We start from the raw sequence: 20,882 nt of genomic DNA, 5'->3' as shown, positions 1-20,882 counted from the left end.
GGTAGAGTACAAGATTAAGAGTCAATTTTTTCCCATTGTACAATAAGTATTTTTATTTATTTTATTAATGTCCTATAATTTGTATATTACAAGTTGCAAATATGACACGTTCTTTGTTTTTTATTTGCTTTAAAATATCTACATTATTAGTATATTTTAATAAAATTCTTTACAAATTGATAAGGAAATATTATATATATATATATATATATATATATATATATATATATATATATATATATATATATATATAAACTATTTTTTCAAAAATACTTTTATCAAATAAGTTTAGTTTATAGTTTTATATTTAAATAAATCAGTTCCCTATAAGATATGTAAGTCAATAATGACTTTGTATTATTGCTTTGTCACCTTACTTTTGTCTGAGATGGCTAGAGCAATAATTTACTATGGTTCAAGCATTTTCGATAAAAATCCATCCCCAAATGTTTTAGTTAAAAAAAAATTATATGAATAATTAATGTTTTTATCACGATATTATTATAAAATAATTCGAGTTGAAAATGATAATTAATCTTTATTAGAGACCCGAAATACACATAAAATAGATATTATTTTTCTAATATAATTTATTTCACTCTAAAAAAATAATAAGAATTCAAATTTTAAATCACTTAAACAAACACAAATTGTTGTTAGTGCTTGTGACCACCATTGTTGGTAGATGAAGAACTAGTTGATCCATTAAAAAAGTAAGTTGCACGCGGTACTTGAAAGATTAATTAATTAATATAATAAAAAAAAAACTCAATAGCACGATGTTAATTGTTACATCTCAAATCACCTTTTCCCTCTCTATATATGCAAATCTAGGCAATGGTGCCACCATCCAAAGACAACTCAGATCTATATAATTCAGTTCTTCTTATTCTCCACTAATAGCTTCTTCTTCGGCTACTTGAGACCTTGCTGCAAAGGTTCTCTCTTAGCTTAGTAACAATGGGTTTGAAAGCACTTTTTGTTTGGTGCATTATATGGTTAGGTTTAGCACATTTGTCCCTTGGAGGAAGAGTGAGGCACTACAAGTTTGATGTGGAGTACATGATCAGAAAGCCAGATTGCTTGGAACACGTTGTGATGGGAATCAACGGCCAGTTTCCAGGCCCAACTATTAGGGCTGAAGTTGGTGACATTCTTGACATTGCTCTCACCAACAAGCTTTTCACTGAGGGAACTGTTATTCACTGGCATGGAATCAGACAGGTTCTTTTTTTCTTTCTTCATTCTCTTAATTTTTGTGTATAAATATCAAATATTATATTATTAGTATTTATATATTGTTTTACTACATCAATTCTCAAGGGATTTAATTTGATTAATGAAGCAGAATGTATGAACTGTTATAAATTTTCTGATGATCAAGAAAAATATATTGTTTTACTATGTCTAGTGCTGATTATAAAAAGTGCATTATTAATTATTGATTTTTGTTGTTTTGGTTATGCAGGTTGGAACTCCTTGGGCTGATGGAACTGCTGCCATCTCACAGTGTGCTATAAACCCAGGAGAGGCTTTTCATTACAGGTTTACAGTTGACAGGGTAATTACATTTCTCTTCTCTCATAATTTTTTTCTGTTTAATTTTTAATCCTTGCATGTAAAGAAGACACAATAATAATAGACTTGCAAGTCATATAAGATTGGTTGAATCAACTCATTAATTAAGAGAAGAAAATTCAAACTTGAAATTTTATAATCATGTTTTAATTTCACTTGAATCTAGGCATTTGTCATTTCTATTGTCAGTTATACTGAAAAAACAATGTTGATTGATTCCCCAGGTCGTATCCTTTGATATTTGAGTCCAAAGTTTTGTGTGGTTCAAAGAAATGAAAATAAGAAGAGAGAAAAGATTTTAAAATTTGAATTTGAAAAAAAGATAAGAAGAATAGAATATTAATTAATTTCTAAATTTTTTTTTATATATTTTATTATATAAAAATATATATCTATTCCAATCTAAAACTTATTGCGTTGTTAGCATCATCATATTTAAAGTATTGCTCGCTTTAGTTCTCATGTGAGTCTTTACATATTTGTTCTTAAATTAAAAGGTGTCTCTTGGTTAATAGATTAATAGAGAGTATTATAAACTATTTTTCACTTTGATTTTCAAGTAATGTGAAATTTTTGGTGTACGAGAACAGTATCCCTGCTATATATTTCTTCGTGCTTTCTTTTTTTGTCGTCTAAATGGACCACTCAACAAGTGGCATCTCCGGCTATGATTTCTCTCTTGGTGGTTTCTGTGTGTATTTTATGCATTTGTTGTTCTCTCATGTAGGCGTATATTTGGTAATATAATAAACAAATAGGAGAAAAATAAAGAGAAATTTTCAAAATTTTGTATGGGTATGGTACCTCTTTTTCTCTCTTTTTATCTGTATTAATTTAAATATTTTTCTAAACTTCACTTTCATTTTTTTTTCTTCTACACAATGAAACCTACCACTAATGATTTATTCATGGGTTATTATATGGTGCAGCCTGGTACATATTTCTATCATGGACACCATGGTATGCAAAGATCAGCTGGGTTGTATGGTTCATTGATAGTAGATTTGCCAAAGGGACAAAACGAACCGTTTCATTACGATGGTGAATTCAACCTTCTTCTTAGTGATTTGTGGCACACCAGTTCACATGAACAGGAAGTTGGCCTCTCTTCCAAACCATTCAAATGGATTGGTGAACCTCAGGTAATTTCATTAAGCAGAAATATCACTATTATTTTTCAATAATTAAATAAAAATAGCCTTCACACTAGACATTAATTTTGTTTTTGAATAATTAATGTTACTATTACTTACATATAATGAGTGAGTTTGTTTAAACTTTAAGAAAAATTAAAATAAGTATTTTTTATATAAATGTTTTTTTAAGAAATAAATAAAAGTTACTTTTTAAAATAAGCAGAAAATTATTTATTTTATTAAATAAGTATTTATTTTAATAAATAAATTTAAATAAACTGACTCAATGTGTTAAAAAATATTTATAAATATATAGAGTATGTTTATTTTCATATTGCCATCAATTTTCACTTTTTTCAATGAATAAAAGGCAGAAATAATAAACTTGGGTGTTTTGGGCCTGGGAATAACGCAAACTCCATTGGAAACCTCTGCACAAACTAAATCTATCGACTTTTTTTACTGAGTAATATAATTATAATTATTTTCATAAATAACATAATTTTTATCACTATAATTTATTTTATTTTTTTCCTTGTATCTTTTGTCTTAAATTTCAAATGACTTTATTTGCGAGCATGGACGGACCAACATATATATTGTATTCTGGGTTCATAGAAAATTACAAATAAATTTTTTTATTTTTGTATTTAATTTTATCTGTATTTATATATTTAAACTTTATAATTTACTCACTGAATTAGATCTTAGATCCGCCACTATTTGTAAGTATTATTATTTTCCATTTTGTAAGAGGCATTTGATCCAAGGTTTACACGTAACCTGCAATGAAATTGAAACAACTCATGCTAACTTTTTTAAGGGCCCCCCACATGAGACAGAGAATTAAAAATAGTATATTGGGATATAAAGATACAAATTCCAGATCGAAATCATATCAAATTCTGCAAAGTAGCTTAGAAAAACTTGCACATGTGACCCATCTGCGCAAAGTGGTGTTGGATTTTTATAACAGGGGGCATCTTTTAAATCTTCAATCTACTACTTTTTTTTTTTTCTTTTCGTTTCTCCTTTTCTCTAACACATATTTGAAGACTATCGAGTTTAACCCTTTGCTAGATTCAGGGAAAGAAAACAGGAAGAGTGAGAAAATTTTGAAATATAAATTATAGAACAAATAAAAAACATTTTTATTTTTAAAAGACAATTTTTTCTTTCTTCTTTCATTTTTATAATTAAATAAAAATTCATCTATTTATTTTTTTCTCTTTTTTATATTTTCATCTCGTTCAAACATTATTATGAGTTTACTTAAAGAGTAATTAATCATTTTTTATTTTTCTGTTGTAATGTCTATATTTTAATATGAAACTCATTTGCCTCTCTCTTTGTTTTAAATAAAACTTCTTGAATGATAATACTCTAAGAGTTAACTGTATTTCCACCAAGAGAAATTAAATAATCTAATTTGTTTCAATATAAAATGAAATCTCAATTAAGTTTACAGCAAGAAGTTTAATAATTTTTAATCTTAAAAAAATTCACAAGCTAGAATAAATAAATTCAAACTCGTTATTTAATTTGGTCGGTAATATTATTACACTTTTGAAATTATTAATTGAATTTTACTGAAAACTGTTAGAAGAAATCACGCTATGTCTTTCGGGATATTGTGAAAATGAGGATTTTTGTTTTACTATAATAAAAGTATAAATGAGTTTAGGTTTTTTTTTTTTAGCCAAGTTTAGGCTTGTCTTTCAAATTTCCGAAAATCACTTATAAAAGTATAGACAGTAATATATCATTTTTCTTCGTACACATGATAGACTGTATAATTATAGTAAGAGATATAAGATTGGTTTGTATAATTATAGTATGAGATATAATTAAGATTGGTTTGATGATAAAAAGAAAAAAAAAGTGAAAAAGCTGGTTCAATATCTCATTAATAATAAATTAATAATTAACGAGTAACATTTGTTGATAAAAAAATTTATATATTAATGTCATATTTAATATTGTATTCATTTTTTATTCTATATATTTATATATATTTTTTTAAAAAATATCTTTTTCTGTAAAAAAAATAGAAAATGAAAAGTTGGCTCGTTTTAATTTAAAAAAAAAATAAATTTCCGTACAGTAACTCAATCATAAAAAAGCTATTCAGCTTTTCCTTACTATTGTATTGTCAGTGAAAATGTAAAGGAGCATATAGTCATGTTCCAATATTTTGTTTTACATGTAAGCTTTAAGTTGATGTGTTGTCGAATTAATTCTTAATAATTTTTATTATAAAACTAGATTTTACAAAATATACAAAAGTTATCAAACTTTTTTTAAAGTCGATTCTTGATATGTCAAACTTTTAAAATACTAATTAATTGATTAATTGAATGACAAAATCTTAAGTGACTGATAGCAATGAATCAATGACCATGATTACTTTGGAAAAAAAAATATATATATACAAAGGAAAAGAAGAATACACACTTAACTAATTTCCCTTAATTATCGGGCAACTTTTAGTGTCTCACTTTCACATTTTTCTTACCCTTTACCCATTTTTCCAATTTTTAGACTCTACTCATCAATGGAAAAGGACAATTCAATTGTTCCCTTGCATCTAAATTCATCAACACAACCCTACCCCAATGCCAACTTAAAGGTGGTGAAGAATGTGCCCCTCAGATTCTTCATGTGGAGCCAAACAAGACCTATAGAATCAGGATTGCCAGCACCACTGCCCTAGCTTCACTCAACTTAGCCATTTCGGTAAGTTCTATATGACCTTATATATGACGTGTTGCATTTCATTAATTATCTATTTGTGTTTTTAGTTCTATGTTTTTTTTTTTTTATCTTTTGCTTTAATTTCATATCTTACCATCCAACATTTATTATTTTGTGAATTTTATCACTTTTTTTTTAATTTTACCGTTTAAAGTTTTTAATTCGTCTGCATTTTACTAATGACATGTCACTAAAAAAATCATTATTTTCCATGAAACGACGTGATTTTACTAATAACATAATAGTAAAATGTACAAAAATTATAAATTTTAGTTGATAAAATTCTCAAAAAAAAAAAAACTAGAGAGTAAAATTTACAAAACAATAATAATTAAATGAGAAAATACCATTAATCATTTTAGTTGATTCCAAATCTATAGTGTGTCCATTCAGCAGTTGTAGAAGTGTCATGTACGCGTAGGTGCATCTTAGTGGCCTTTAGCTGTGTGATGCGGTTAATCTAAGATATTTTATTGCTATCACTTCCCACATAAAACCAAAAAGAAACAATTGGGGAAATTCACGTGATTCATCACATCTATTATTAATCGTTTGTTTAATAACAATAGAATAATTTAGGTGTTACGGTAAAAACTTGACTAATTAAGGCGTCAACAAAGTTGGAAAATGATGTGTCATATATCTTTCATATAGTAAAGAAAGATGGTTTCTACCTTAATTAGTCTTTTATATTAATGTACTGTAAAGGTAATGAAAAAAATGAACTTATAAAAGAAAGTGTCAATGACATTAAAATCGGGATGTTGTATAGCTAGAAAGGAAAATATCTTAATTATAAATACTTGCATAAAAAATAAAAGAGTTTAATGTATATCCTTTAATAATAGTATAAAATAATTTTATATCGTCATTTAATTATAAATTATTATTTAAATTATTTTAAAATAATTATTTTTAAAAATATCCATCTTACCTTACATAATAATTTATGATTGAACAATCATATAAAATTATTTATATTATCATTGTTAATGCATAACCATTTTTTTCTCAAAAGTAAAAATAGATATAATTATAGGTAATGTTACAAAACAGGGGCAATTATTTGTTCTCGAAATAATGGACGGTGTTTGGAAATTAGAATCACGAGGTATGTAGGTGGGACTCACCGAGTTATAAATGAGAGATTTGATAAAATATTTAAAATGAATAAGTGTTCACGTATCATTATTTAAATTTAAAATATAAAAATATTAGGAAAACAAAAGAAAAATTATCAGTGAGTGAGATTCCATGGATTTGGTAATTGGTAGGACCTGCCACGTTGTGAAAGGATGAAAGGATTTTTTTTATTATTATAGATATTAGTTGGTAATTGTTAATTCTTTTGTTAGTAAAAAAATTGAATTCACATTTTTTTTTCTTTTATCATCAAGTTAAGCTTGTTTCTTTCAAATAATGAAAGGATTGTGGCCACTGATGTGATGTACTTACCCAATATTATCATGGTAATAGGGTATTAGTCAAGTACTCAAGTTTCGCACATTGGGACGTCAATTATCTAGCCAACTAAGTTGACATTGAAATTGAAATTGAGAACTTATCTTCGTATACCTCAATTTTTTAGATGTATGGACAGAAAAAAATAAAAAGAAAAGAAAGATAGAAACAGAATAACGTAAAAGTGAAAAGGAAAAGAAAGTAATCGAATGTATACAAATAATCCTAAGTGATTGATAATTTGATATGATTATGAAAAGCGATAAAATAGAAAAAAAGAGATGAAAAATGTAAATTGTTTTAAGATAAACAATTATTTCTTTACAAATAATCTGAAGCTCAGAGAAAGCCCACACCAAAATAATCAAATGCTATTTTCTTTCTTTTACAACGTATATTACATTTCACTTGGACACATTCTTACAAATATTTTTCTTTGATTATAAATTTGCTTAACAAGAAAATAAATTTCCGTTTGCTTCGTTAATACTTTTAGGCTTTTGGCGAATGAGTTTTGGTGAAACAATTTTACTTGATTAGACAATCAGTGTCATCACAAATAGCAGCACATATAGGTTCATTTTCTTGCATCAATTAACATTACCAAGTAATTTCTATATGTGATGCAGAATCACAAACTTGTAGTGGTGGAAGCTGATGGAAATTACGTTTCACCTTTTGCGGTTGATGATATTGACATCTATTCTGGGGAAAGTTATTCAGTGCTCCTTCGCACAGACCAAGATCCAAACAAAAATTATTGGCTATCAATCGGGGTGAGAGGAAGAAGGGCACCCAACACCCCACAAGGCCTAACCATTCTAAACTATAAGCCCATTTCTGCCTCAATTTTCCCAATTTCTCCACCACCCATCACTCCCATTTGGAATGATTTTGAGCGCAGCAAAGCGTTCACCAAGAAAATCATTGCGAAAATGGGGACCCCACAACCTCCAAAACGCTCTGATCGTACAATTTTCCTCCTCAACACCCAAAATTTGCTTGATGGATTCACCAAATGGGCCATTAACAATGTGTCCCTAACATTGCCGCCAACCCCTTACTTGGGTTCCATCAAATTCAAAATAAATAATGCCTTTGACAAAACTCCCCCACCAGTTACCTTCCCACAAGATTATGACATCTTCAACCCTCCTGTGAACCCTAATACAACTATTGGCAATGGGGTATACATGTTCAACCTTAACGAAGTTGTTGATGTTATCTTGCAGAATGCAAACCAATTATCTGGGAGTGGTAGTGAGATTCACCCTTGGCACTTGCATGGACATGACTTTTGGGTTTTGGGGTATGGAGAAGGGAAATTCAAACCAAGTGATGAGAAGAAATTCAATTTGACACATGCACCGTTGAGGAACACTGCTGTGATATTTCCATATGGTTGGACTGCTTTGAGGTTTAAGGCTGATAACCCAGGAGTTTGGGCCTTCCATTGTCACATTGAACCCCATTTGCACATGGGAATGGGTGTGATTTTTGCTGAGGGTGTTCACAAAGTTGGAAAAATCCCAAGAGATGCACTAACTTGTGGGCTTACTGGGAATAAGCTAGTAGGAAATAGACACTATTGAAACTAGCTAGCCACATATCAACATCAAAAGAATCTTAAATGGTGTTTATTTAATTTAATATTTGAACGTTGAATTAATATTATGTTTTAATTTTTCATTTTAAAGTTTATATATATATATATATATATATATATAAAGAAAAATTATTATATAAATGGAAATTGGGAGATGCTCTATCTCATCCTTGAATTAATAAATTTGTTAAGAATGAAGAAGATGGATTTTGATGTAGAAACAAACAAATTGGGAATAAATTGGAGCTATGTTTTTTATTAATAGAAAAACAGAACTTATATACATGTGATAATATGCCTTTTGTTATTAACAAAATAATAGAAAAAATAACTATCTAAGGTTGCCAACTAACCCTTCCCCCAACTAACCAACTAAAATTAGATCACTTACAATAATCTTTACCTTGGTCTAATGCTTAGTTAGAACCAGTAATATTCAACAATCGTGTCTCGAATGAAATGATACTTGACATTCACATGCTTTGTTCTATCATGATACACTTAGTTCTTACTCAAACTCACTGCACTTTAACTGTCACGGTGAATTACAGTGGTTTTTAGCTCTTTGACTAGGAGTAGTTTTGAAACCAAACCTCTTAACCACACAATATTTCCTTTACAACTTCACTAGTTGCTATGTATTCAACTTCAGTATTGGATAAGGCTACTACTGACTACAAATTAGCCCTCCAACTAACTAAGTTTCCAAACACCTTGAAAGCATAGCCAATAGTGGACTTTCTTGTATCATTGCTCCCAACAAAATTAGAATCCACATACCCTTCAATAATAGGAACGTCACCTCGATTAACATACTTCAGTCCAACATCAATGGTCCCAGATATGTACCTCAAAACCAATTTAGCAGTCTCCCAATGCCTCTTGCCTGGATTTGCCATAAATCTGCTTACCACACTCATAGAGTATGATATATCAGGTATGCAACACACCATAAAGTACATGATACTTCCAACAACACTAGCATTTGGCACTTTCTGCATATAGGCTATATCTTCATCAGACTTTGGTTCTTGTTCCTTGGACAACTTAAAGTGTTGTGCTAGGGGAATGGTAATTGACTTTGCTCCCTTTAAATTGAATCTTTCCAAGACCCTTTTGAGGTAATCTACCTGAGATAAGTACAACACTTTTTCCTTTCTATTCTTGGTTATTTCCATACCAAGGATCTTCTTAGCATGTCCAAGATCTTTCATCTCAAACTCTAGATTCAACAATCTCTTCACTCTAGCAATTTCAGTCATGCTTTCATAGGCTAGTAGCATATCATCAACATAGAGCAACATGTAAATTGGTTTCCTATTCTTGTGACATTTCCAGTTCACAACAATCATAAGCACTCCTAGAGAATCCAATTTTAATCATATAATCATCAAAGTGCCTATAGCATATCCTAGGAGACTATTTAAGACCATATAGGGACCGATTGAGCAAAGATACCTTCTGTTCATCACCTTTTTGACAAAACCAGTAGGTTGCTTCATATAAATGGTCTCATCCACCTTTCCATGCAAAAATGTTGTTTTGACATCCATCTCCTCAAGCTCCATATCAAAATGAGCTACCATAGCAAGAAGAATTCTTATTGAACTATGCTTTACCACATGTGAGAAGATTTCTACAAAATCTACTCCTTCCCTTTTGGGTAAAACCCACAAGCTACTAGCCTAGCTTTGAACCTTCCACTTTAAACTCCTTCAATGCCTTCTTTCCTCTTGAATAGTCATTTGCATCCAACAATTGACTGCCCTTTAGGATAATCCACAAGTGTCCAGGTTTGATTCTTTTCTAGAAAAGCCATTTCTTCTTCCATAGCATCAATCCATTTTGAATTGTCCTTGCTGCTTATGGCCTTATCATAGGACTGAGGTTCCTCCTGATCTTTAATCTCCTTTCCAAATATTAAAGCATAGGAGATCATATCTGCATGACCATATCTTTTAGGAGGTTTGATTGTCCTCATTTCCCTGTCTCTAGCCAAATAATAATCCTGAGTTGATTCTTCATTTGCTTGTCCAGATGTAGGGACAAACTTGCATCTTGTCACTACTGATTCCTCATGAGTCTGGGTAGTCACACTCTCTTCAGACTTCACCTAAACCTGTGAACTCTGACTTTCAGCAAACTTGAATGACATAATTAAATTTTCCATTTGTAGTTCATTAACCAGGTGGCGAGGATTTTCTTCGACGTATAACCCGTATTTGTCTGAGTCACTCGTGTCTAGATCGTTCCCTGAGGGATCAACACAACTCTCCTTTGTGCTGACATGAGCAACTGAAGGACCAACCTGATGCAATCCTACCCCGCAAGGGCATTGGATAAAAGACTCTAAGTAGATTAGGCCAGAGATCCAAGGGAAGGCCCTAGGGTTCTTATGAGCCTTAGGGTAGATTTCGAGCCCATGGGCTAAGTATGAGCCCGCTTATTTTTGTAAATATTAGAATAGGTTTTTCCTTCGTTTGGGCCTTGTATTTTGGCCATTGTAGTAGTATAGGGTTTTAGCCTTGTATTTCGAGGCATTTTGAATAGTCTTTGTAGTAGGAATTGTTTTGTATTTTCATGGGGGTGAGCTTAGCTATTATAGGGGGTGTGTAGCTAAGCTCTATCTTTTTTAGGAATCTTCTCAAGGAAGCTTCTTAAGGAGGTGAGCTTAGTTATTAGAGGGGTGTGTGTGTAGCTAAGCTCTAGCTTCTCAAGGAAGTTTTCTCAAAGAAGCTTCTCAAGGAAGTTTTCTCAAGAAAGCTTTTCAAGGAAGGTACCTAGTCTATAAATAGAAGCATGTGTAACACTTGTTGTAACTTTGATGAATGAGAGTCTTGTGAGACACAACTCAAAGTTCAACTTCTCTCCCTTTTTCTTCCTTCAATTTCGTGCTCCCCCCTCTCTCTTTCTCTCCCTCTTTCTTTTCCTCCATTGAAGCATCCTCTCCAAGCTTTTTATCCAAGGCTCATCTTGGTGGTGAAGCTCCTTCTTCCATGGCTTATTCCCTAGTGGATGGAGTCTCCTCTCACCTCTTCTCCTTTGTCTTCCGCTGCATCTCCATGGTGGAAAATCACCATTAAAGGACCTCATTGAAGCTCAAAGATCCAGTCTCCATAGAAGTTTCACAAGCAAGCTTCCATCAAGTGGTAATCAGAGCACAAAAGCTTCAAGTAGGTGCTCCTTAAACCTCCATTAATTTTTTTTCTTTACCTTCTCTTCCATTGTTGTTTCTTCATTTTTCTCCATGTATCTCCTCACATGTCTTGTTCTAAATGTTGTTAACATGATTCTTTAGAGTTTCCACCGATTAAACTTGCTATAGAAGCTAGATTTGATTTTCGATGCTTCAAATTTCTTGTTCTTGTTCTTGAACCATGAATTGTGTTGAGTTTAGGTTCGTTTGAGTTTTGTCTTGTTATTTTTTCTGGCTGAAACCTAAACCATAAAATTCTTACAAAAATATTAAAGTAGAAGAAAACCTCAAAAATCTAGAGTGACTTGTTCACCTATTGTAGTTTTGTCATAGAAGTCATGTTAGTCATGAAACTTGTCACATAAGATTTCTTATGTTGTGCTGAATTTTATTTTCTTGTTTCTTTGTCTAACTCATTTGTTCATGAGTCTATGAAATTCTTTTAGCCTATTATTTGATGAGTCAAATCTTTCATGTTAATTAGTCCTTAACATGTTCATGCAAAATTCTTAGTGAGTCTTTGATTGTGAACCTTTTCTTGAACTTTTAGGTTTCCTTATGATTATGTCTATTGTGAATTTGAGTTTTGGTGATTGAATTGCTGGCTGAAATGTTGATCCTAAGTGAATATTGAACTCCTAAAACTGTGGTAAACAATCCTAGTGAGTTTAACATACATAGGAAGGTTGAAAGTAAGCCCAAGGCAATCAATATACCATGCTTAAGAAAAATCGCTGGTGCTGGGAGCTTGGACATACAAAGTTGTAAAAATTACTGAGAATTGGTTACTTTGAATTTTGAGCTGAACTTTTTACTGAATTTTCTAGACATCGGGGAAAAAGTTATTAAAAAAGAACCAAGTGATTTGGATAAAAGGAAAAAATACTAAAAATCACACAAGTTGGTAGAAAAATCAGTATCCAGGGAAAAAAAGTGAAAGGGAAGTGTGCTTGTTGTTTTGGCTCAAAATTTATTCTATAATTGGTGCCTATGTTATACCAATCTCAGTTCTGAAATTTCAATTGAAAACTACTGTGAAAACAAGTGCCGAAGCTAGAGGTTTGTTGAGTTTTTTTTTTTTGTTTTTTTACTCTACTCTAGAGCCATTCTAAGTTTCTCTTTGAGTCCTAGTTTGCTTCTATGTCCTTTTCATTGCTTTAATTGTTGAATAATCCTTGAAAAATTGTCTTGTTAAAACTCCATTGGTTTAGCTTTCATTTCATTTTTTTTTGGTCTTTGGTTATTGCTTGTCTCTTTGTTTCCTTGTTTGTGGGTTGCCATATGGAGAATTGGAAGGAGGATTGGTGCCATCCCTTGAAGAATTTGAGTCAAGAAGCAAGGGGCCAACCACCTTATGAGCTATTTGACTAAGAAGAACTCCAAATTGAGTGAATCACCAAAGAGAGAAAAACCACCAAAATTGAGGACCTTTTTGCAATTTTGTAACTGAAAATTTACTTTACTTTCATTGCTTTCAAATTTTGTAACAAAAAGGCCTTTCATTGGAAGTAAGTTGGGAGCCTCCAATAGGTCACCCTACTTCCCTTTGTGTGTAATAATTTTAGGCAATTTTCCCTTAGGATTATGAGTGTTTTGTTGGGAACCTTAAATGTGGCCATCCAAGCACTCTTAGGATTCGCCTAGTTTACATTTCTTGCTTACTTTCATAGCTTATTTCCTTTACCTTCCATTGTCAAGCCACTTAGATAGCTTTCCTTTTACCAATTAGTTTTTTACCTTATCTTTCACGCCTCTTTTAGTGTTTATTTTGGCTAGTTTCAACCATAGTTTATTTTACCTTTTGTTTTCAAACCTCCAACAAGAAAGAACCACAACTTAGGAACCAACATGAGTCATCATTCATCTAGTGTTAATGGCGAGGGTACTAGTCATAAAGACCCTTTATCTAGAATCTTAGATGAGTCGAGTTCCCTCAAGTTATGGAAAGAAAAACAAGAGAGAAAAGAAAAAGGAAAAAAAGAGTGGAAGAAATAAGTCAAGATGAAAGAAAGAAAATAAGAGAGGAAGAAAGAAGAAAAATAATGAAAGAAATGAAAAGAGAAAAACATGCCTCCTATAGTAGTCATAACTCTTGCAAGAGCCTAAGTGAAGAACTTCATGACTATTACGAAGAAAGACATAGATCACATCTTAGACCTCACTCCCATAGGAGAGAAAAGGAAAGAAATCCTCAAGAGGCTAACATTAACCTCCCATACTTCCACGGGAAGGACAATGTAAAGGCTAACTTAGATTGGGAAATAAGGATAGAGCAACAACTTAAAAGGAAGTCTACTTCAAAATCTTATGGCTCTCACTCTTATCCAAAGAAAGACCAAGGTCAAGGCATCTTAGGGGTGACACCTTCTAAGCCCAAAGATGATAAGAGGAAGACACTAGAAAAACAACCCCTTAAGGCTAGTATGCAAGAGAAGAATAGCTCCATAAAGTGCTTTAAATGTCTTGGAAGAGGACACATTACTTCTCAATGTCCCACTAAGAAAACCATGTTTATGAGGGGCTAGGATATTTATAGTAGCCAAGAAGAGGCTACTACTTCACCTTCCTCTAGTGAAAGTGAAGAAGCAAAAGGGGAAGAATCTAGTGAAGAAATCTAACCCCAAGAAGAAGGACAACCTTTAATGGTTAAGGAGGAGTGTAAGGAGGTAAGTGTCTCCTCCAAGAGGTTAGCTAAGAAGGAAAGTCATTTTGAAATAAATAAAAACATTAAAGAAACTTTCCCTCTTAGACAACCTCCACATTTTCTCTTTTGTAAAAAGACACTTGCTAGCATTGCCACACCTCTTGGGCTTGAGTTTATTCCTTAAGTAAAGAAGTTGTTGGATGAGGGTTTGGTTTGCAAGAGCTTAAATCATTGTGCTTTGTAGGTGCCCAAAATAGGTATTATAGGCACCAAGTCCCTAAAATAGGTGGTATGATGAATGTTTTGAGTGGTGCAACCCTCTTTTGTAAAATCACTTGTGCACCTAACATCTTCATGGTGTGTGTACATAGGGACCCATTAGGTAGGTTTGTTCTTATTTTTAGTTTCAATACAAACTTAGGTACTCATATTGGACACCTTAGGTTTGTCATACTTTTTGGTAGGAATCATCAATATGAAAATACAGAAAAATGTATGTTTTATTGCGTTACTTTTCTTAATTTTTCAAATAGTGATCAAAGGGCTCCCATGAACCCTAAGAGAATAAAGGTCATTACTGAGTGGCCCACTCCACCAAGTATAAGAAAAATTTGGGGATTCCATGACTTAACAAACTTTTACAAAAGGTTTGTCCCATATTTTTCTATACTTGAAGCACCAATCATTGAGTTGGTGAGGAACCATGTTCCTTCATGGGAAGATGCCCAGGAAATGGGTTTTCAGACCTTACCTTACTTCAACATACCAAACACCACTAATACATATGTTTTTGTTCTTTTTACAGGTGTCGAGGGAAGGAGCCTAGAGTATGAAGAACCTCAGGATTTGAGGTCAAATCCTTTCCAAGGTGGAGGGAATGATGCAATCCTACCCCGCAAGGGCATTGGATAAAAGACTCCAAGTAGATTGGGCCAGAGATCCAAGGCAAGGCCCAAGGGTTCTCATGAGCCTTAGGGTAGATTTTGAGCCCATGGGCTAAGTATGAGCCCGCTTATTTTTGTAAATATTAGAATAGGTTTTTCCTTCGTTTGGGCCTTGTATTTTGGCCATTGTAGTAGTATAGGGTTTTAGCCTTGTATTTCGAGGCATTTTGAGTAGTCTTTGTAGTAGAAAATTTTTTGTATTTTCATGGGGGTGAGCTTAGCTATTATAGGGAGTGTGTAGCTAAGCTCTAGGTTCTTTAGGAATCTTCTCAAGGAAGCTTCTCAAGGAGGTGAGCTTAGTTATTAGAGGGGTGTGTGTGTAGCTAAAATCTAGCTTCTCAAGGAAGTTTTCTCAAAGAAGCTTCTCAAGGAAGTTTTCTCAAGAAAGCTTCTCAAGGAAGCTACCTAGTCTATAAATAGAAGCATATGTAACACTTGATGTAACTTTGATGAATGAGAGTCTTGTGAGACACAACTCAAAGTTCAACTTCTCTCCCTTTTTCTTCCTTCAATTTCGTGCTCCCCCCTCTCTTTCTCTCCCTCTTTCTTTTCCTCCATTGAAGCATCCTCTCCAAGCTTCTTATCCAAGGCTCATCTTGGTGGTGAAGCTCCTTCTTCCATTGCTTATTCCCTAGTGGATGGCGCCTCCTCTCACTTCTTCTCCTTTGTCTTCCGCTGCATCTCCATGGTGGAAAATCACCATTAAAGGACCTCATTAAAGCTCAAAGATCCAGTCTCCATAGAAGCTCCACAAGCAAGCTTCCATCACAACCTCAGGCTTAGGAGGTAGTGCGAGTCCTTGTACTTGCATCTGCGATTGAAACTGAGAATGCATCTGGCTGAAGGATAACATTAGTTGTCGAGTCACTTTTTCTGTAATCGACTCCTCCAATTTGTCCTTGATTTTTTGTGTCAGATGCTCCAGGTCTTTGGGAGCCATGAAGGAAGACGTGCAGGAGGATCTTGGAGTCGGTCTAAAGTATTGCTTGATGGTGACACCGACTCCACAACATGCACACGATCATGGTCACCTAATGACATCAGTCAGTACATCCTGACATCCATGGGCGACAAAGGAACCCTGTGAGACCTGCTCCTCCAATGAATCCTGTAAGAAACACATTTATTGGTTTACTCAGTCACACAATAAACATAAATTATTGCAATTAACAATTGAAAGTGACTTAAAATCTTGTTAGCAATTTCATTTGCTGCCTCAGATGTCATTTGCCCAGTTTTCTTGGTGCGGGCCATCTTCCACTTCACGTGTCGTCTGATGGGAGATGGAGGATCAATCACAGTGTCAATTATTCTGGACCAAGCAACTTCCTCCACTTTTTTCTTTTTCTTCTCTTCCATCAACTTGTTTTCTAGATATTCATAACCCACACGAGACAACACGTGAGGGGTAGTGTTTTGTTTCTGGATGGCCTGTGCCTTTTGTCGCACATCCTGTAAAAATTAAACATTATTGAAAGTCCTTCGTACAATGTATAATAATAAGTGAATTTAAAGTTTAAAACAATGAAAATCACAACCTTACATCCCACGAGGGTCTTTGCGGGTCTGACAAAATTGGGCCCACTTCTCCTTGCTAATGTCGTACTTTTCGCATACAGTGTCATCGACACTTTCCTTGTCGGTTGCAAGTGCCGACATCAAATCAGACTTAAATTGTCTCCACTGCTCCCCCATAGTCTGAAGTATTTTTTTTGTCCTCGGATTAGATGCTTCAGGGATATCAAATTCAGCCTGACAAACAAAAAATTACATTCTATTGTTACTAAATTACAATTTGATTGTCAATCAACAAAATGCAAGATTTAACTAAAATACCTTAATATCATCCCATATCAAATCCTTCTAAGCAACAGGAACTTGTTTCCAATTCTCGTAGGGACTTGTTTCCAATTCTCGTATGTGACATTCACCTTATCACGAGTGACGATCCCTAAATATGTTATTAACTTCTTTCTGTGGGGACCGTTGGCTTTCCCGATCGCAGGATCCACATGGACTACAGGTCTCTCTGCCCCAACTGGTCTAGTCGCCAATGATCTAAGGTGTGTGGCTTTTCTTGCTTGCTTCAAGGTAGATTGCGACTGTGATGCTGCACCAGTAGAAGGAGGAGAAGGAGGAGAGCTAGGTGGTGTAGCCATTTGCCTTTAAAGAAAGCAAACATTAGTTAATTAACATTATCACAAAATTGAATAACTTATGTAAATGAATGGACTAAAATGAAATACATAATAAGAAAATTACATTAGATGATTTTAATTAATTCTCCTTCATCATGATTAGCATGAACGTCGTTAGCTTCTTCTTCTCCGACGATGTTAGGCGACATTTATGTGGAAAAAGGACTAACATAAGTATCAATGTATGAATCATCATCTTCAACATTAACACAAATTGTTTTCCCGTGTAGAACCACTGACCCACCTTTCATCACAAGGGTCTTGAACATAAAATATCTGTTTAGCTTGTTCTATCATGATGAACGGGCCATTTTGGTAAGCGAGTTTCTTTAAATCTACCAATGTAAATCCTACATCATCGGTTTGCGCACCTGTATTGGTGTCAACCCATTTACATTTGAAAACACACACAATAAATTTGACATAGTTAAACTCCCAAATTTCTTTAATGAAACCAAAGTAAGGGATGGAAGCTATACGGGGATTGTCATCATGTACACTAGCGAAGTGTTGAGATTCAGCCCTGAGGGTAACCCCACTATTTTGCATTATACTTTTCTTGTCTTGTGCTTTTGTGTAAAAGGAATACTTGTTTATATCATATCCTTGCCAAGTTATAACATTTCTTTTAGGCCCATCTGCTAGCTTTCTTAACATTTTAGAAGCATTATCATCAGCAAAGATTGTATCTTTAAACCAATCTAGGAAAGTCTTGTTATGCTCTTTCAAGACCCTGTTCCTCGACATTTTTGGATTACTTTCTTTCACTAAACCTTCATGGAGAAGTATGTATGGACAAACTTCATTATTGTTATTTAACACATACAAATGAGCTTGTTGCAAATCTTTTAAACTTGGAGTGAATATGCAGTCCTCTTGAACCCTTACCTCCTACTCTTTCGTCATGGCGAGACTCGGGAAGGCCAACAAGTTTAGCTTTTTCAATGTACTCTAAACAAATTTTGATGGCTTCTTCTGCAATGTACCTTTCCACAATAGATGCTTTTGGACAATGTAGATTCTTGGTATACCCTTTTAAGATCTTTATGTATCGCTCAATCGGGTACATCCATCGCAAATAAACTGGACTACAACATTTGATTTCTCTAACCAGATGAACAATTAAGTGAACCATGATGTCAAATAAAGCAAGAGAAAAATGCATATCCAATTGACATAATATAATAGCAGCCTCATTTTCCAACTTATCTAACTTGACAGGATCAACGACTTTGCTACATATGGCATTGAAAAGTAAGCACAACCGAGTTATGGCAAGCCTGACTTTGTTAGGCAAAATGTCTCGTATGGACACGACTAACAATTGTTGCATTAACACGTGTCAATCATGAGACTTTAAGCCTACCAACTTAAGATCTTTCAACTGCACAAGGCTCATAATATTTGAAGAGTATTGATGTAGCTCCATGTAGAGCTTGTAGGCCTTGGATCTTCTTCATCAATAGAGTCCTTTGCTTCTTGAAGTTCAATGGTAGTGGAATGGAGAATGAAGAAAGATGATTGGAGACGCCACTTCAAGGAGAAGATGAGTCAAGAAGAAGCTCACCACTATAGGAAGTCATGGATAAGAGCTTGAAGGTAGGAGAAGATGAGTGGATGGAGAAGGAGAGAAGTAGCATGAAATTTTGTGCCTCAAAAGAGGTCTAAACTTTGAAGTGTAATTCTCAAATGGTCAAAGTTGAAAAAATGCACACACATGACCTCTATTTATAGCCTAAGTGTTACACAAAATTGGAGGAAAATTTGAATTTCTATTCAAATTTTACTTGAATTTGTGGAGCCAAATTGTGGAGCCAAAATTTCACTAATTATGATTAGTGAATTTTAGCTATGGTTCAGCCCACTAATCCCATATCAACTCCCAAATTTTCCACTAAGTGTGCTTAGGTGTCATAAGGCATGTAAAACATGAAGGACATGCACAAAGTGTGACTATATGATGTGACAATGAGGTGTAGCAAGCAAATGCTCACCTCCCCCTCTAAAATTTAATTGGATTGGGCTTCTCCAAATTAAATTTATTTCCCAACACACATCAAATATTCACTTAATGCATGTGAAATTACAAAACTACCCCTAATACAAAAACTAGTCTAGGTGCCCTAAAATACAAGGGCTGAAAAATCCTACATTTCTAGGGTACCCTACCTACATTATAGAGTCCAAAATACAAGGCCCAAAAATAATGAAACTTTAATCTAATATGTACAAAGATAAGTGGGCTCATACTTAGCCCATGGGCCCGAAATCTACCCTAAGGCTCATGAGAACCCTAGGGCCTTCTGTTGCATCTCTGGTCCAATCTCCTTGGAGTCTTCTATCCAATGCCCTTGGAGGGTACGATTACATCAAGTATCCTTGTGGGACTTTGACCCGGCGCAAACATTGACAAAAACTTATCGTCTCCTTTCTGGACAAAGTATGACAAGCTGAAGGCAAATATATTTTTTTACCATCAGACCTTGGATGTAACTGCAATCGTATACCCATCTCAGCTAGATCTTGACGAATATTCAAACCATCTTTCATCTAGCCTTGAATGTTAAGGAGTGTCCCATTAAATGCTTTTTTCAATCAATATCAGCGCAGTTTCATACTCTTGACTTCCATTAAATGCTTTTTTCAATCGCTTGCAAGGGTGGTGAGGTTTTAGAAAACGTCGATGCCTACTATAGACTATTTTTCTACCATGTTTCAGTTGTATGTAGCTCGTGTCTTCTTCACAGATCGGGCATGCATGATGACCCTTAACACTGTAACTGCTTAAATTCCCATATGTTGTAAAGTCATTAATGGTACAAAAAAGCATTGCACACAAATGAAAAGTCTCATTTCGAAACCCATCAAACACTAAACCCCCCTCGTCCCATAACTTTGTCAAGTCTTCAATCAAGGGACTGAGATAAAAATCAATATCATCATAGACAACATCATGTATTTTCTCTTCATGCACAAACAAGGAGGAAAATTGTAAATTACTAGCAAAATTGGCCAAGAACTGTGTTGAGTGCTTAAATTTTCATATGGATTCATTCCATTAGTGACTAGTCCAAGCCTATGACTTCTTGCCTCTTTGCTGAAATCCGAATACAAACGATCAATCTTCTTCCACTGGGAGGAATCAGCCAGATGATAGAGCATTCCATCGCAGTTTCTCCCATTTGCATGCCATGTAAGGTCTTTTGTGTCATCTCTATTAGCAAACATGCGCTTAAACCTTGGAATGATGGGAAGATATCACAACACCTTCGTTGGGGGGCCCTTCTTTGAGTTTTCGTTACTACTACACTTGTCATCATCCTTCACTTTGTAGTGTGATACCCCACACCTAGGGCATCTGGGCA

The 20,882-nt window shown here is 33.8% G+C and overlaps 1 protein-coding gene across 1 annotated transcript; it reads left to right on the top strand.

The window, feature by feature from the left end:
• Positions 1 to 793: 793 nt before the first annotated feature.
• Positions 794 to 8,618, top strand: LOC100776011 (L-ascorbate oxidase). Its single transcript, XM_003555610.5, has 5 exons — positions 794 to 1,224; positions 1,469 to 1,561; positions 2,508 to 2,720; positions 5,256 to 5,450; positions 7,559 to 8,618. Exons 1-5 carry the CDS (start codon positions 961 to 963, stop codon positions 8,519 to 8,521), a joined length of 1,728 nt encoding a protein of 575 aa, XP_003555658.3. The 5' UTR covers positions 794 to 960; the 3' UTR covers positions 8,522 to 8,618.
• The last annotated feature ends 12,264 nt before the right edge of the window (positions 8,619 to 20,882 follow it).

This window comes from Glycine max, chromosome 20 (assembly GCF_000004515.6).
Source record: "Glycine max cultivar Williams 82 chromosome 20, Glycine_max_v4.0, whole genome shotgun sequence".
Taxonomy (NCBI): Eukaryota; Viridiplantae; Streptophyta; class Magnoliopsida; order Fabales; family Fabaceae; genus Glycine; species Glycine max.
This window is presented reverse-complemented; position numbering and strand designations above follow the sequence as displayed.

Coding starts and splice junctions, on each gene's coding strand:
- LOC100776011 (XM_003555610.5), top strand. CDS start 961: ATGGGTTTGAAAGCACTTTTTGTTTGGTGCATTATATGGTTAGGTTTA. Junction 1,225..1,468: donor ACTGGCATGGAATCAGACAG/GTTCTTTTTTTC, acceptor TTGGTTATGCAG/GTTGGAACTCCTTGGGCTGA. Junction 5,451..7,558: donor CACTCAACTTAGCCATTTCG/GTAAGTTCTATA, acceptor TATGTGATGCAG/AATCACAAACTTGTAGTGGT.